The 17,546-nt window shown below is 36.7% G+C and overlaps 2 protein-coding genes and 2 long non-coding RNA genes across 6 annotated transcripts; 1 reads left to right on the forward strand and 3 right to left on the reverse strand.

The window, feature by feature from the left end:
• Positions 1-1,708: 1,708 nt before the first annotated feature.
• On the reverse strand, positions 1,709-8,354 carry LOC149035388 (uncharacterized). Its single transcript, XR_016182516.1, has 4 exons — positions 8,214-8,354; positions 6,533-6,661; positions 5,461-5,718; positions 1,709-2,096 (listed from the first exon to the last, which is right to left on the reverse strand). It is a non-coding gene; the product is annotated as an uncharacterized LOC149035388 (long non-coding RNA).
• On the forward strand, positions 2,275-15,073 carry LOC113673622 (sodium- and chloride-dependent taurine transporter). 3 transcript variants are annotated; one of them, XR_016182513.1, is made up of 13 exons: positions 2,275-2,497; positions 6,513-6,644; positions 7,335-7,623; positions 8,241-8,373; positions 8,961-9,095; positions 9,303-9,406; positions 9,759-9,883; positions 10,899-11,011; positions 11,269-11,406; positions 11,632-11,734; positions 12,207-12,307; positions 12,553-12,752; positions 13,941-14,258. XR_016182513.1 is itself a non-coding variant. In XM_027190034.2 (13 exons), the coding sequence occupies exons 1-13, from the start codon at positions 2,368-2,370 to the stop codon at positions 14,049-14,051; spliced, it is 1,782 nt and encodes a 593-aa protein (XP_027045835.2). In that variant the 5' UTR covers positions 2,275-2,367; the 3' UTR covers positions 14,052-15,073. The 3 variants fall into 3 exon arrangements, 2 of the variants coding, with proteins under 2 accessions (XP_027045835.2, XP_089048385.1); XM_027190034.2 differs by having other exon boundaries at positions 12,585-12,752; positions 13,941-15,073; XM_089192259.1 differs by lacking the exon at positions 12,553-12,752 and having other exon boundaries at positions 13,941-15,073.
• LOC149035389 (uncharacterized) lies at positions 3,215-3,618 on the reverse strand. Its single transcript, XR_016182517.1, has 2 exons — positions 3,487-3,618; positions 3,215-3,299 (listed from the first exon to the last, which is right to left on the reverse strand). It is a non-coding gene; the product is annotated as an uncharacterized LOC149035389 (long non-coding RNA).
• Positions 15,074-16,041: 968 nt separating the features above from the next.
• On the reverse strand, positions 16,042-17,117 carry LOC113673621 (uncharacterized). The gene has a single exon (XM_027190032.2). It carries the CDS (start codon positions 16,985-16,987, stop codon positions 16,187-16,189), a length of 801 nt encoding a protein of 266 aa, XP_027045833.2. The 5' UTR covers positions 16,988-17,117; the 3' UTR covers positions 16,042-16,186.
• Positions 17,118-17,546: the final 429 nt, after the last annotated feature.

Consider the following 17,546-nt stretch of genomic DNA (forward strand, 5'->3'; position numbering starts at 1 on the left):
AGACAACCATTATTGTTCACAGCACATGCCAATATTTGAACATGAACGAATAACGAGCGAAAACCAAAAAGGGGATAAAAGGAGAAAAAGAGGGAGGAAAGAGTGGAAAATAAACTATGTTTCGCACAGGCTTTGCTCTGCCCGCGTTAGGATTGGGTTCTTTTATACTTAGAAAATGAATTTTCCCATGCTATATTGTATATTCAAGGCGAGAAGAATAAGGACTGCAAGGTTCTGCTCATGTTGTAGGTCTTGTTTCAAACAAAAAATTAGTTATTGCTGTAGGTCATATAATTACGCTTCACAACACTTTTTCATAAAAAGATTCAATAGGTCTAAATACAACTTATCATTCAATTTGAAAAATGAATGAGTAAGTATCAATTCTAACTCAAGGAAGAAATATATTCTTATAAACTGTCAACAGTCAAAGGCTCTAAAATTTGACCCGTCATCAACTGTCAAAATAGTACAAAATAAGCCCGACAACCATCGAAGGTATCCTATTTGAAACCCTCTTTAAAGGTTTCTTACAGATCAGCATGAACTGAATCACAACTTTATTAATCACATTGTTCATAGTTTGTTGAAGCCAGTCAGATGAGACAACCATTAGTCTTGAATTAATCAGTGATACTCTCCTCCATACATAAACATATTCATTTTACCGCACTGCCCGAGATTGCCAGTCAAAACGGGCCAAAACAGAATAAGAATCTCTTTCATAACTGGTGTTACTAAATCATTTATTCAAGCTTTCAAGCTCCGTACGATTCAATCAATGTTTCTCTGTCATATCGTGTACGCGGAAAGTTTACGTCAGAATCGGCTGTCTTACTCCGTTTATTTCCTTGATCATCAGTAAAATGAACCTGGCTACGTTGGTCTATCTTGTGGTTGATGATTGACGAACTGTTTTATCCCTACCGAACGATTTTGAGTTATATATATTGGGTTTTATATCACTATTAACAATGGCAGTTCCTTGTCCCTTCCTTGGTCTTTCTTTGAGCTCATGAACTCTGAATTGATGATCGCTCTTTATCTGTTACTCGACCAAAAAAAAGAAACAATTGCTTGCAGCTCGATAAACCTTGTTAGGAATGCAAAAGCACCAAAGAAGAATTTAGATTTAAGATTCATGTCCAATAACCAAACAACTTTAATTGAAGACGTGATAAGATTCTCAAATTTCCCCCAACGGTTTCTTTGTTTCATCAGGGAAGACTATGGATGCTACCACTTTAAAAATGCACAGTCAACTCTCTCGTATGCGGACATCCAAGGGAATTGGAAGAAGTGCCCGTCAGTGGAATTGTCCCACGGAGTAATTGTCCCAGTATTCTGTTGCTCTGTCAAAGGTCATATTTTCGTTGATTTGCAAATTCAGGACAATTTTTTTTCGGCCAAGAGTCCATGAGGTGTCCGCTTACGAGAGAGCGTAAACAAACAAATTTTCAGTTTGAAAAGTTTTCGCGACCGCCTACGAGAGACTGTCGGCACGGGAATCTGTAAATACAGAGGAATACAAGGAATCTGTAAATACAGAGTTTAACTGGGAAGTAAAAATGGGAATTGAAAAAATGTCCATAAGTAGAACTTTTCGCTTACGAGAGCGGCCGATAGCGGGGAGTTGACTTGATTCAAATCAATCCAACATCAGGGGGCCACCTGTTACGTAATTTTTAAATGACAAAGAAATCACGAATATTGGCAAAACGACTTTGAAATTCTCGTGACGAAAGTGCTTACAGGTCACTCAATGGTATTCTTACGTATTAAGACGATCGAAATAAAAATTAAAAAACTAAATCCTGTATCATAAACGACCCATTCAACTACTCATCAGTAACATTTTCGTCCTTATAAAGGACGTGAATTTCGCAAATCCGTGAGTCGTAGTGTCATAGTGGCTTCTATTCCTTTTGTTGCAAATCACCACAAAGGCTGTACGAGAAAGTGTTCATTATTATTTTCGGATCTTGAGCACTAGTCGACTTATTGGCTGTATTTCTCATTATTTCAGTGGGTTTTCCCTCTCTCTGTAACGCTCTGTGACACCTTGCTTTGTACTTTTCCTTTCTTCTGATTGGTTGCTGTTGAAAAGTGATGATCACCGTGGTCAGGTATTAGGCCTGAAATTTATCGCATCAAGGTTAAAACTTATTTTCCTGTCATCGATGATAGAGATGAGACATCTCAGCGAACACGTGTCCAGTTCCTGTAGTGCATGTGTTTATCATGTAGTGAAAGTTTATCCACTGGGTCCTGTTTCATACAGGGAGCAGAAACAACAGGTTACGCGTAGAATGCCCTGAAAGTTATTTCCCGCCTTCCCTAGTTTGGTATTCGCTGTAGTTAAGCCTAATGGCCTCAAACGAAAATGAACGTGAGACTTGGGTTGGAAAACTCGATTTTATTCTTGCATTGATCGGGTTTTCTGTTGGCCTAGGTAACATTTGGCGCTTCCCTTACCTGTGCTTCAAGAATGGTGGAGGTAAGTCGTCAAGACGATCACATAACGAATAAGCTTTAACGTAGCTCACAAAAAAAGAAAAAGGAGCTGCAACCGAGCTGGCTTGGGAATTTCTCTCTTTCGCAAAATCGGGACTGACAGACAAATTTAAGTTGCAAAAAGGAAATCTTTAATCGCAAATGCCACAGTATCGGTCGCAATGGCGGGCCGTGACCGACTATAAATGCCACGTGACTTTACGTGACCCTGTGTGACCCCACGTGACCCCAAAGTCATTAGTTGATTCATGATTAGTCTGCATTTCACCCTCAGTCTCCATTTTACCCCTAGTCAGCGTGTTACACTGACTGCACCCTGGAGATACACAGTAATGGAGAGATTTAGAACCACATTTACGGCAGGACTATTGAACATGTATAAACATTAGAGAGTGATAGTTTTTAGTCTCTATATTACAAGCTCTTTAAAATTACCTTGAAGAAAAAGGCACTGTCTTTAAACTCGCTCGCAGTAATCACGCGCAAGATGCGGTCATGATAAAAAGCCGACTGCGGACCGTGCAGACCGCGCTTTGCTTGCTGGAGAATTTTGTCAGTTTCAGGTCGCGAGACACTGACAAATTCATTCATAACCTATCACGCAATCGACGTCGATAGGAGTGTAAGTGGTTTCGCTCAAGTTGGAAATGAAAGTCTCGTTCCCGGGTTGTTACACGCGCAATCGAAAACACCAAACCAATATGGACATACGATTCTTTCCTTTATTGTTCCTACGTACTCCTATTCTTGTGGCCTCAGGGCATTTATCGAATCAAAGCGGTCAACTGAAATAGTTACATTAAGAAATCACTTAAATATTTGTCTCTTTTACAGCTAAGGAATGATCATAAAACCAAGCGCACGTGATATTGAGAGAGAGACTTAAGCAGTGAAATCTAGCGAAACCTATAACTTCAGAATTACAAACCGACATAGCTTCACAGCCTTAAAGATAATTAGATTGCTGCTTACCAACGTTCGCGGGTCTTGATTTCTATCGAGATTTTCGCTCTAACTTGTCTTCTAGTTTTCACTAACAGATCTTGATCTCGCGGGATCTTCTGAAGAACTGAAACGCGAGCTATACGCTATGCCTATCTATACTGCGGTAATCCCAGCGGTAGCGTAAATCAAACCACAAAATATTTCGTGACGTATTTCGATCCTAACGGAAGCGGTTACAAGGAGTCCAGTTTCATCAATATTGTGCGGCCTGAGAAAAAACTAGTACAACTCAAGTCTGAGCCAGATTAAAGCACTTCTTTTCGCTTCCACAATATAAAACAAAACTAAACGTTTCCATTGCGGCTCGAAATAACATAAAAAACCTTCGATCACATTCCGGCGAAACATTTTGCAAGTGTGAGAGAGTCACTGATGTGTGTCAAATGCAAACTTCAAATACTGTGGACAACCTTAATCTAGGAATAGCTTTTTACCTTGTTTCTTGATTAAATGATACGGTTACTAACTAAAGAGAAAGTAAAGAGGAGTGCAGTTAAATTTTTTTTTCCATCTGACGGGAATTTATCTTAGGCGACGTCGACCTTTCAACCGTACCAAATAACCTCGTGAGACTCCAAGCTCTAAACAGCTATATATGCAAACCAATGGTGACACACGTTGTCCTACATTTTCGATTTTAGGTAAAATTAAAACAATACTGATAGAACCTCGAGTCCTGTCCGCTGGTCACTTGAAAATTGTCCTCTTAATTTTTATACACACACACGCAGTGCATGCATTGCTATAGAATCGGAGATTAATGTGTTCTAGATAACCCCGTAAAATTTCGTCATGTGGTGTTCAAAAATTGGAAACAGTTCCAACGTTACCAAAAGAGTAATCATATGTATAATCACAGTTTCAAAAAAAAGCAAACAAAAAAATTTCACAGTCTGCGCAGTCTGCAGTCTGCGTTTTATCATGATCGCTCAAGATGTCACAGCAAAACAAATGGACAGAGTGAAGTCTAATTCGGTCAGATGTACTTCGAGTGATCACAAAATGATAAATTAATAATTGTAATAGGACCAAGTGGAGTCCAATTCGGTCTGTAATAATACGAGTGATTGTCAAAACCGGACGACCGCCAAGCAGGAATCTGATTTGTCAACCAGGAGTATGATTACAGACAGAATTGGATGACACAAAGTCCTGTTACCAGTTTATCATAACTGCTACGATTTCCGAAAACATCAAAAACATTATGGTCAACCATATCTGGTAGAAACAATTTCTAAGTAAAAAAATTCCTCGATTTTGTACATTCCACAGCTTTTTTTTAGGATACGTGGTTGTTGCTATAGTTATCAATTCTGTGATTGGTGAATTTTGCTGAAAGGACTAAGTATGATTGGCTGCTTCAACTATCCAATTGTAGGTGTCAAATTACAGCCACCTGTTTGATTGCAACCGTACAGAATGATCGTGAAAAATAAAGCAGCTAATGCACCAATCACATTTGAGAAAATTGTAATGTTTATGATTAAAGCAATCATCGGTCAATGTAAAATGCAGACCTGATGTTAAAATGCAGACTGAGGATAAAATGCAGACTGAAGACTGCAGACCAGGGGTCGCATGGGGTCACATGGGAATTATAGCCAGTCAGGGCTTGCCATTGGGACTGATACTGTTGCATTTGTGATTAGAGATTTCTCCTTTGCCCCTAGAATTTGTCTATCAGATGCGATTTTGCAACTATTTTGCTGCTTAGCCAATAAAAGAATTAAATTGAACAGTCTTGCTTGTAACTAGTAGTTGCCGATGTGTAATGAAAGTCTATTGCTACCACTTTCAAGGCTGAACAAAGTACATATGAGCTATATCTATGTTAAAGCTACCAAATTTTGCTCAGCAGAACTGTTTATTCCTTAAAAAGGAAATTTATTTAGCCGGCTGTGAACTGCATATTCAAACACTTTTGTTTCTAATCATTCTTACCTTAAAACAATATGTCAACACCAAAACTATCTGGGGAAGTGAAGTTTGAAACATCAGTTGCCACGACGATTATTACCAGCCTCTCATGACTTACATGGCCTCCATCCCAGCTCACTCTTGAAGTTTCTTCAAGGAAGCAGGTTTTTTTAGGAATGACCATTTTACCCCTGGTCTGCAGTCTACGTTTTATGCTGACTGCAGTAATCATTGGACAATGTTGATATCTAGAATTACCAATGCCAAGGTCTGAGTTATCTGCTGAAGCCAAGAAACGAGAAGTGTTTTCTTTTTTGCTGCAGCTAAATGCCAGGAGCTGAGCACAGTCTAAAATAGACTAAATGCCTGATCAGAAGCATAGAATTTCCAAATGTTGACAACAAATTAATTTTTGGTATCGCTTGAGATTTCTAAACAAACATCTGATATTCTAAAGAAGTTTGGAGGAGCCTTTGGTGGAAATTGTGTGAAAATTTCTGACTGCTAGGCATTTAGTCTATTTGAGACCATGCCCAGCTGCCGGGCATTCAGCCACAGCCTTTTCTCCTAAAGATTATTCATTATATGTATCATACAGAAGAACCTCGATATAATGAACCTCAGTTAATATGACATATTCTTTGGTACAACAAACAATACTCTTCAGCTTGAGAGCAAAATGTTTGGGACAGAACCTCTATTTAAAGAGCCACGATATAGCAAAATCCTTGTTATAATGAACACAATCCAGAAGCCTATATGTATAATATACCCTGATATAATGAACAAATGTCAACATCTGACAAATGACAAATGTGAAACAGACCAACAATAATCAACATCCTTCAATTCTGTAACAACAGAACAACTTCACAGTTAACAGCTCATCATAAATGCCAACACCGACACTATAGGCAGTAGGTTACTAAAACAGTGAATGACCAAAAGTGACATTAATTTTTTCTTAAAAAAATAGATATATGACTTTTTGGAAGGGTGTGGTTAGCTGAAAATTATTATGTGTTGCTATTTATTAGTAAATTTAAAGCTGTTGGTAATGTTAATGTACCATGTAGGATGTTTCCTTATCCCATACCTGATCTGCTTGGTGCTTGCGGGAGTTCCCATCCTTATCCTGGAGGTTTCTCTGGGACAGTTTACCAGTCAGGGAGGTATCACCGCATGGAAGATTTGCCCTTTGTTTCAAGGTATTGAACTTGACATTCTTTGAGTGAAAGTGTTGCACACGTTAATGAGGCAAAAAAAGGCTTATCAATATTTGTGTATAAAACATGAAAAAGAAGGCTTTTCAGTTATTAAAGTGGGCAGTTACATGTAAGCCCCAGGTGTTGCCTTATGTTCTAATAGCTCATCTCTTGGCTTGCTGAATGTTAGTACTTTCAAAGTGCTACTATGGTTAGATTTGCATCTGTCCAATGTTATCTGTTTTGGAAAAAAATAACAAGGAATCTGTAACAGAAGAATATTGTTTACAACTCTTGTTTTTATTCATATCAGTAATTTGGAATTGTGATACCATAAACAGAACCCAACAAGGATATCTCAATGATTTGTCGGCAGTATGAAGACCTTATAATTTTGTTACCATAGAAACATAACTTTGGGGTTCCAGATCTCTATGATGCTAGAGGTGTAACCATCTTGGGATTTTTATTCAGATATTTGCCATTGATTACTCCTCTACATGGTCTGGCAAGTGTACAAAGGTTTTATATTCTCCTCTTAACCTGGTTTCACTTTCATGACTTAAAATGATTAATTTAAAATCATCACCATTTACCATAGAAAACAGTGGACGAGAGCTACCCAGGGAGTAAAAATGTATGATTTCTGCATGAGCCCAATATTAAACAGAAATGTAACTGTTTTTGGTGCAGGTATTGGATATGCCAGTGTTGTCATAGTCCAGTTTCTCAACATTTACTACATAGTTATCCTTGGCTGGGCTTTGTTTTATTTGTTTGCATCATTTACTTCCAAACTACCATGGTCTCACTGTGATAATCCATGGAATACACCGCAGTGTGTAGATTTAAGTGGTGCTGGCCCAAGTTCTTCAGACAGTAATGGACAGAATGTTTCTACAGTGGGAATGCTGAATGCAACTTTAAATGTTACATCCAATGTCACTCTTCAAAAAGTTTCTTCCAGCCAAGAATATTTGGAGTAAGTCAGGATAAGCATTCTATGCCTTTTAAAAGTGTATTTCAATAACCAGTGGGATTACTAGTATTGTTTTAACTTTTAATGAGCATCATATGTAATGACATCCATAAAGGATTTCATAAATTATCACTCTCTGAAATCCAGCTGTCTTAAGTGTCATTTTTTTTATATCTATATATAGTGGCTATTGTGCATACCTTTCACGATGTTTTAGTAACAATTAACTTTCTTGGGGACTCAGAATTTTTTTCTCTGTCCTATGCTCATGATAAGGCAAAAAACATCTTTCTTTATTTCTTCACCAAGCTCAAAACTGACCACCTCTCTTATTCTATTTACAAACACAACACTATTGACATTGCTGATCCTAGAAGTATGCAGGGTTAACCTCATAAGAGACCTCACTCACCACAGAGTCTCTGTGTCTCAGTGGTAGAGCATGACAGAGTGCAGATTCCGGAAAGTCTGAGGTTCAATTCCTCATGGGAATTCAGAATTTTTTCTTTGTCCCATGCTCATGAAAAGATGAAAAACATCTTTCTCTATTTCTTTATCAAGCTCTAAACTTAACATCTCACTTATTCAATTACCTTTCTTTTTGTAATAATTTGTTTCAGCTATCGAGTTCTGCGCATAAGTGGTGGTCTTGATGAACCAGGAATAATAAACTGGGATCTTGCTTTGTGTCTGCTTCTTGGTTGGATTATCTGTTACCTTTGTGTATGGAAGGGTGTTAAGTCTACTGGCAGAGTAAGTCTTACTCATTGTACTTTATACCTGCCTTGTGGTTTTATCGCTCTATAACCTTTTAGGTAGATCTTATTCATTTTTATGCTGACTGCCTTATGCAGATTTGAATGATATATTTACCAAAAAGAGTTGATCCTTTGCCTGAAGTCAAAAAGTTAGAGAGTAATACAGTCTATTAAAAGTAAATTAAACCCCTCCAGGTAAAAGTCCATTCAAACAGTCTTATAATCATTTAATTTAATATTAAATAAATTTTGACCTCTTTGCCCATAAAGTGAAGAATAACATGCTGCATTGTAAAAAGAAAAGAAAAGCAAAATTTTAAAAATTATGTTTCAACAGGATAGTCAGCTAGGTGGAACCACATACCATTAGTGGTCATTATCAAAATAATCTCAACATGTTGATTGAGAAATTACTGGGCACATGTTTGATACCAGTTTCACATGACAAAAAGTGTGGCAGCACAAGGAGCAACTCGTCATTGAGTAACAAAATCAATACATGGTTGAAAGGAGTATGCAATTTTCTTATTTTAGGTTGATGTTGAATATACAACTAACTGAAATATCTCATTTCATTCCCAGGTTGTGTATTTTACTGCAACTTTTCCTTATGTGTTGCTGACCATAATAATGTTTCGTGCGGTAACACTTCCTGGAGCAGGAGAAGGAATCAAGTTTTATCTCAATCCAAATTTCACTCGGCTAGCTGATGGTCAGGTAATTTATCCTGTAACTGGCTGCAGCCACACTGATTAGGGGGCTAATATGCCATCATCCCCACAAAAGTCCTCCCCAATTGATCTGCCAAACTTAACAATCAGTCAGCCATCACTGATAAGATGCATTCACTCCCCACACTTTAACTGTGCATGAGTTAAAAGGTATTAAGGTATATATGTGATCTTGTCTCTAATGTGCATGTAGGTATGGCTAGATGCTGGAACCCAGGTTTTCTTTTCATACTCTATTGGTCTTGGAACACTTATAGCACTAGGAAGCTACAACAAGTTTAGAACAAATTGCTACAGGTATCTAATGATGAATGTATATAAACTAAATTTGGAACATGTCAGTTATCAATTTATTTTTTAAAGGATCAAGTTGTAAAGTTTTGAGTCAAAGTATTATTTCTGATGTAAATTAATTTACATTGAGGTAATTCAACATTTCTATTAAAATACTGTTTATAATCTGTGTTCTTTCACAAAGTAGGCCCTTTCCTTTACTACTTAAAACAGTTGTAAGCCTTAATTGAGAAGCTGGCCATTTATCCCACCAAAGTCAATTGCAAGAGTTTGGCAGCCAATTGCTGTAGTTTTAGTTCACCTAATGGCATTGTGAGAAAAGTTTCTGACTTGCTATTCTTGTTTCCTTTCATAGGGATTGTGTCATATTTGCTTGTGTTAATAGTGGGACTAGTTTGTATGGAGGATTTGTCATTTTTTCAATTCTGGGATTTATGGCACAGAAACAGGGAGTGCCAGTGGCAGAAGTAGCTAAATCAGGTATGGTTATGATCTATAAAGGTTAAGGTTACTCTAAACTACTAAAGCTAAACTACTAACAAATTTTTGGACATTTTGATGACAGCAAACATTGTTGATCTTCATAAATGTATATTTCCAAAAGTCAGCATATTTTGTCATAGGGAAGTTCTCAAAAAAAAAGAAAGAAAGAGAAAGAAGAGTTCTGAAGATAAGCTATGCTTGTGGAGAACCGTTGTATGGTTCTTGAACAAATGAGATAAGACATTACTTCATCTTTTATTGGATAAGACTAGCTAAGACTAGAAAAGTAAAATATTAATTCAATGTGATTATCTTGAATTTTGTGTGAACGTGAAAGAGTTCTGGATGTCATATATGGTATGTGAAAAGGCCAAATATTTAAACGTGACAGAGTTTTACAAAGGTGAATAGGGAAACCTCTATAAACGTTAGTTGAAGTGTCAGAAGTCATCTTGTAGCATTTTCTTTTGAGGAGACAGTAAGCTGTTAATGTTCATGTTTGGATGGTTACTACTTTTAAATATAATACCCCTTTTCAGGTTTTCTAAATTACTTCAAAATAATACACAATTTACAAACTATGAAAAAATTAATAAGTATGAACTCGACCTCACTCTCCTGTGACCATTATTTTCAAGAAGAAAAAAAGGCTCTCAGCTATGCAGACTTCAGGGTATTGGTATGGCAAGACTTTTATGATTTAAGTGTTGGAATACACAGACTTTGATTACTGTAAAGGGACAAACAGGAAACTCATTGTAAAGTTCCTCAAGTTGTACAAATCCTTGCATGTCTTTCTATCCTAATGAAAGAGGTAATAAAAAAAAATTCAACTTGGCAGTATATAGTTATTAGTGGTTTAGGTGAAGAATAGTAAACCAATCATGAGTGCTTTATGATAGGACTCCAGATCTACATGTGGGAAATTTTATCCTATAAGAATGCTGTCTTTCTTATGATCTTTCATGATTATAGTATCATTTTAAAATGTCTGATTTATATTTTCTATCAGGTCCTGGTTTGGCATTTGTTGCTTACCCTGCAGCAGTGGCAGAGATGCCAATTGCCCCTTTGTGGTCCATCCTGTTCTTTTTCATGGTGATCTTACTAGGACTTGATAGTGAGGTATTTGTATTTACTATACCAAAGCTTATTGATGGCCTGAAGTATGTATTCACTTACGAGTCTTGTAGTGCTAAAGGTACTAAGTACAAGCATGCAGCTTGAAATTGAAGGTGGCTTTAATGAAAAGTATGGAGTTCTAAAATTATTGGGTAAAAGCCTGCTCTTCAAGAATAATTACTTAATGTGTTCTATTATTGGAATAGTCATGCTGTGACAAGTCATTGTAAACACAGCAGGTTTTTTTTTAACCATTACAGTTTGTTGGAGTGGAAGGTTTTGTGACAGCCATTGTGGACTTGTTTCCTCATTATTTAAGATGTGGTTACCGCAAGGAAATCTTCATTGCTATATGCTGTTTTTTCTGGTTTTTGATTGGTCTGTCAATGGTTTCCGAGGTAAATGTTGCACTATGGAATTAACAATAAAATTCGTATGTGACTTTTATTGGTAGCTACAGTGTGAGTCTTTTAAAGAGCACAAAAAAGTAAAAGTAATCATTGATGTATCTGGTCACCCCTTTTAAGTTTCCTGACAACTTTTAAAGATTTATTTATGAGCTTATGTTGAAGAATGAATTTGAACTGAATGTCTAACAATTCTGTTTTATATTTGGTTCTTAGGGTGGAATGTATGTATTCCAGTTATTTGACACATATTCTGCCAGTGGTAGTGCTCTACTGTGGGTCTCACTCTTTCAGAGTATTGCTGTTGGCTGGGTCTATGGTCAGTGGTGTAAATATTATATAAAATGTAAATTGAGGCCAGAAACCTGGCGATCCTGCACCCACACCATAATTTAATTTAAAACCCCTGTCAAGTTTTCTTGAAACAACTAGCCAAAGCCTAGCCTTGCAAAGTTGAGTTTCTTAATGTGGTTACAAGTAGAAGCAGACAATGTTTGGAAAGTAGTTGTAATAGAGACTATTTGTGGCAACTTTGCTACAAATCAAGACTCACATAAGTAGCATTAAAAAGCTTTTCTATTCTCATAATTTTTTTCTTTACTTTTGGATAAATGTTCAAAAGGCTCACAAATTAACCTGAACTTTTGTGAAGTTCATTTACATGATTATATTATTGGAAACAATAGAAAAAGAGACATCCTGGACAAAGAGTCAGAGAAGGGAGTAAAAACATGCTTGTATCAAAGATTAAATATAACTTAGTTGGTTTCTTATTGTCTTTTATTTGTCAGGTGGAGACAGATTCTATGATAACTTGGAGTCCATGATTGGATTTCGCATCAACCCTTGGAGCAAATTGTGTTGGAAGTTTCTTACACCACTTTTCTGCCTGGTGAGTACTTTTCAAACAGTCATGAATTCAAGTATATTCACAATGGAAAGACTTGAGGGAATAATATTCACTGTGTTCATTCTTAATTTTTTTGATACTGCTTAAATGTAATTTTTAAGTTAAAAAACGACAGAAAACATTTTTTCTTAATTGATGCACAAGTTGAAAGATTTGACAACAGCCACTTCTTTTGCAGTCCATAATGTACTTAATATTATGCTTTTGGCATCTCTAATGCAGAGCAGTTTGTGGCTCTTATTTTAAAATTCATTTTCAGGCCGTATTTATATTCAGCCTGGTGACATACAAGCCACTGGAGTACAATAATTTTAAATACCCTGTTTGGGGGCAAGTGATTGGTTGGTGTATGGCTTTTGCATCAATTCTATGCATTCCTGTTTACATGATTGTGAAGCTTTACTCTACTGAAGGAACTTTAGGAGAGGTATCTATACACAAGAGATAAAAAATATTTTGTTGTAGGCAATATTATAATGTTCTAAGGTGAGGATGTCAAGTGTTGTGATATATCAATTGTGGGACCAAAAAATAAAAATATGAGAAATGGAAAGAAAACGGCTCAGACAGATAAAAAACTCGGCATATTATAGCGGACCTGCAACACAGGGAGTCCACAAAGAAAATACTCACAATTCATTAGTTAGTCACATAAGAATTCTCTTGCAAAAAATTCTTTATTTTGTCAAGTGTGAACATAAAGTTTTATTGCTCTCATAGATCTGGGGAATTTTAAAAGTAAGGTATTAAGTTTTAAATGAAAGTGTATCCAGTCACCTCGCCACCAAGCAGACTCGCCACCAGCGAACTCGCCACCAAGGAACGATCTTGCCACCAACGTACTCGCCACCAAGCAAAGTCTTCTCGCCACCAACCACCAATAAAGAGATTAGTCGAGGACAGTAGGATGTTCAGCTGATAAGTCTGTACTCAAACTTTATAAACGTATGTTGTCGAAAGCACGTTCGAAACCGATAAGTTTGTTCGCTTGTCTGTACTCAAACTTTATAAACGTATGTTGTTGAAAGCACGTTCGAAACCGATAAGTTTAGTTTTAATACAACTGCTATCGAGTTTCATTTCATCACTTATTTCTTCCCATGAAGTTTCATTTTCTCTCAAGTAATTTTTTATTCCTCGCATCGAGTTTTGCAATTTCTCCTCGCTTACGTGCAAAAGACAAACACGATACGTTTCGATGTCAATGAGTTAGGAACGGAACACATCTAACACGTCGCTGAAGGTCATAATTTAAATACAGACAAGCGCACAAACGTATCGGCCGATTTGAATTGTGCTCGTTCGAACATCCTACTCTCCTCGACTACTTTATTCTAGTTTATCTCTTTATTGGTGGTTGGTGGCGAGAAGACTTCGCTTGGTGGCGAGTACGTTGGTGGCGAGATCGTTCCTTGGTGGCGAGTTCGCTGGTGGCGAGTCTGCTTGGTGGCGAGGTGACCGGTAACCGTTTATTCATGTAAAAAAATTTCTTCTTAACCTTTAAAAATTTTCTCTTTTGCATTTTTAATGAAACATTCAAATTATGTCCAAACTGTTATTGGTGTATTAAAAATTTTAATCTAAAAAAATAAGTGTGTTCAATTTTTCCTCTCAGCGTTGGAAGAAGCTCACTACATCTGCAATTTCAAGAAGTGAATGTCAAAGTGAAGATAACCAGCAAAAGGAAAAGGAAGGAGGAAATGCTCTTGTGTTGTCTTCCATGTAGATGACTGTTCATAGTTAGCTAATAATAGAGTGACAGTATGATAATCTTTTAACTCTTGTGTGATATACACTGCACATAGCCAAGTCTAACCATTAATTAAGACTTTTTCCTTTCCTAAAGCTGACTTGTTTGCTGATTTTTTTTTGTTTCTACATTTTCAATATATTTATTTAACAGATGATGCTATTGCCCAACAGAATTTTTACATACAGAGGCTTGCAATTTTTCTGAGTCAAGCAAAATGTTTGCAAAATTCAACCCCTTAAACACATTTTGCATGAAGAGTCTTGAAGAATAATATCAAAAATTCTTTCCCGTTACTCAGGCCATCCACTACACAGCACTTTACCCTCAGCAATCATTCCTTTTGTTTACAACAAAATCATGGTCAGAAAATAGACATGATTAAAATTTTCATCAGTCTCCCCTTTTAATCTCTCTTATCTCACAAAGATGTTTATAACATCAGGCTATGTAAACACGGAAACCATTTTATATTTCTTCATTGATGCATTTCAATTTTTTTTTTCACATTCTCAGGCTAATTTTCATATTCTGAATCACTTCATTGTAACTTTTAATTTTCCTCATCTGAATAAAGGTATTTTAATTATTAACTATAAAACTGCTTCAATTCTACCTAGAGTAGCTGATAGGATTCTCCTATCTAATGAAGGAGTGGATTAAAAATTCAAACACCTTATCCATGGGTGTGTAAGCTGTATGGAGAGTATCTCTCATTTGCATTTCTATATAAATATTTTGTGGTCAGCTCTTGAGGTTTTTTGCAGAAAATTGGCCTTACAGATGTTACCCTGAAAAACACAAATTTAAAATAGTTTTCTCCTTCTGATTGTGTTATCTATTATTATTAAAGCCATATCAAATCTGTCTCCATTTCCAATACTGCTTATAGCCTAAGGAATAATTTAGCCCAACTTGTATTAGGAAAGGGTTTTAACCTCAATTACATGCTACCCATCACATGCATGTGAAAATAAAACCTAATTTGCAGGCATAAGTCTCATCTTAAGCTTGCAGATTTTCTTTTCTGTTTTCCAATGAATTTTTCAAAATAAATAGAAAATGGTAAAATGCTAGGCTAGGTTTCCCAAACCTAGATGAAAAAAAAATCTTAGCCTTACCAGTAAATTCTGATTGGTTTCTTCTCACCTTTCTCCCTTAATTACTGGTTACAAACTTGCAGGAACATCACGAGGGAGGGTATAACTTGAATACATCAACTGTGCTGATCAAGTTCATTATAGCAAATCTCTTATCCTAAAGAATTTGATCATGAATGCCACAAATAATTAAACAAATGATGACCACAATACACAGTTCTTTGAGTGGTATGATGCTTTTCAAATTCAAAATAATAACTATAAAAAGTATTAAAAGTGAATAATCAGTATTGTCTTACACTGGTGCTTTTTGCAGCTCATACACACAAGTGCAGCTTGAAACCATAACATACAAAAATTCCTACAAGCTATCATTTCATAAAATTTGCAGTGACACCTTGAATCATTCTGTACAAAATAATGTTGGTACTCTGTTTTAATCCAAAGGAAATCATTGTTAAAATTTGGAGGAAATTTCATAATTTAATTCAAACATACAGAATGGTGTCATAAAGAATTGGTGGAAGTAGGGTCACACGGGAAGGAGTATAAGAGAGGTGTACAAGTAAGCAACTTTAGCAACCCAAGAACTATGCAATACTCATACCCTAGCTACATTCAGCTAAATGTATCAACCAATTATTTCACAACATGGTGAAAACAAACCTGTTTATGAAATAAGGGTGTTACTTTTGATCAATGCAAATTTCTCTTGATGCTTGGTGTGAAAAAAAAGGGATCCTATTGGCTAATTACAAAACATGCCACAATGACCTTACATGACTTAGAATGCCATTACTGTAGTAGGCTATTTTAAAGAGGCCCCAAACAAACCGCTCTTTTGAAACAAGGGTAAGTGCAAAACCTTGAATGTGAAAATAATTTTTATTCTCAAGCAAATAACAGTGAAATTTACAAGAGAGAGGTAATGCTCTGTCTCATTTTGAAAAGGAGATTTCCGAAATTCTCTAACTCCCCAATGTCTTCCTTAGTTTTGCTATCAATTTAAAACTATGCAGGTTTAAAGACACAAACAATGAGGCCTTTGCTTTCCTCTACAGGCCTTCCAGTTGTATAGTTTACCTTCATTTCTTGCTCTACTTGCTTTATGATATTTAATTTATCATCGGATGTTGACTCCACACTTCCTCCCTTTTTGCTTTTAACGCAAAGCTTTACTTGGTAACCCTTTTCCAGGTAACCTTCAATCCGTTTTATTCTGAAAAATAAATCTTTGAATTCTATCCTGTCACTAACTTTAATAGTCTTTGTCTTCGGTGGTTTATCTTCAAGAGAGCGAGCTCTAGTTCTTATGTTGGTATGTCTACCAGTCGACATCAATCTGAAGACAGGCATATTTACTGAATCGTCCTTCTTAATCGTGTTCACCCGGACAAGTTCAAGCGATTTTTCTTTCGCCATCTGCAACGCTTGTTCAAATGACATCTCACCTTGGTTACCACCAATTTCGTCCACGAGCAAAACACTTCTCTGAGGGCGTTCATGTTGGAATCTTTCTCTCCTACAACTCAAAAGAGATGTCAAAGAAAGTCTCCTCGATGGTTGCATATTACTAACCCAAGAAACACTCCTTTTTCTTTGAAAAGAAAATATCCTGAAAACCATGGTAAGAGGTGACGAGTTTATGGTGATTTGAGATCCGTAATAGAAACAAATCGTAGCTTTCGAAAACGACCTCAAACACAGTAGCGAAGCCATTTTGAGACGACTCTCACATGCTCTCTTCATATGGATAAGCGTCAGGCGTTCCAACCATCGGGGTTGGCGGGGAAACACTGGAAACAATGACATAGGGACGCCCAGAAGGAAAAGAAATTACAAGCGGGATGTGTTTTGAAGACCTATGTGTGAAACGCGTTCGGGCGCAAAGACACCTCGCCAGCCCTCACCAAGGCTCTAAGAGCCATAAAATGAATAATTTCAGTCAGTTCCCATCAGCTAATTTCGGGTCACGTCTAAGAGTGCGCGTTAGCAGGTTATACTCCCTAGTGGAGTAAAGGTTCTTGTGTGTTTCAAGTTCTCTTTAAAATTTCGTAGCTCCACACACAATTGTTCGGCTTGTCAATGAAAACAACTTCGAAGCTGTTTAGATTATAAAAATCCCTCAGTCGCAATCAATTCCTTTTAGTGTCTCAAGACCAAGAAATAGGTAATCACATCTATCAAAATAAGAAAAATCATAGTGTCTGCAGCACGTGGTGACAACCCAAAATAGAAACAAAAAAAGCTATGAAAGTCAAGGGGCAATGAGACCGACCAAGTCAATCAGCTTTAGATTTGCAACTGGTCGCTGACAAGAGAGTGGAAGTTTTCTTCACCAATACAAAGAGTAGCAAGTCATACCCAGAGT

Source organism: Pocillopora damicornis, chromosome 13 (assembly GCF_964200805.1).
Source record: "Pocillopora damicornis chromosome 13, jaPocDami1.2, whole genome shotgun sequence".
Taxonomy (NCBI): Eukaryota; Metazoa; Cnidaria; class Anthozoa; order Scleractinia; family Pocilloporidae; genus Pocillopora; species Pocillopora damicornis.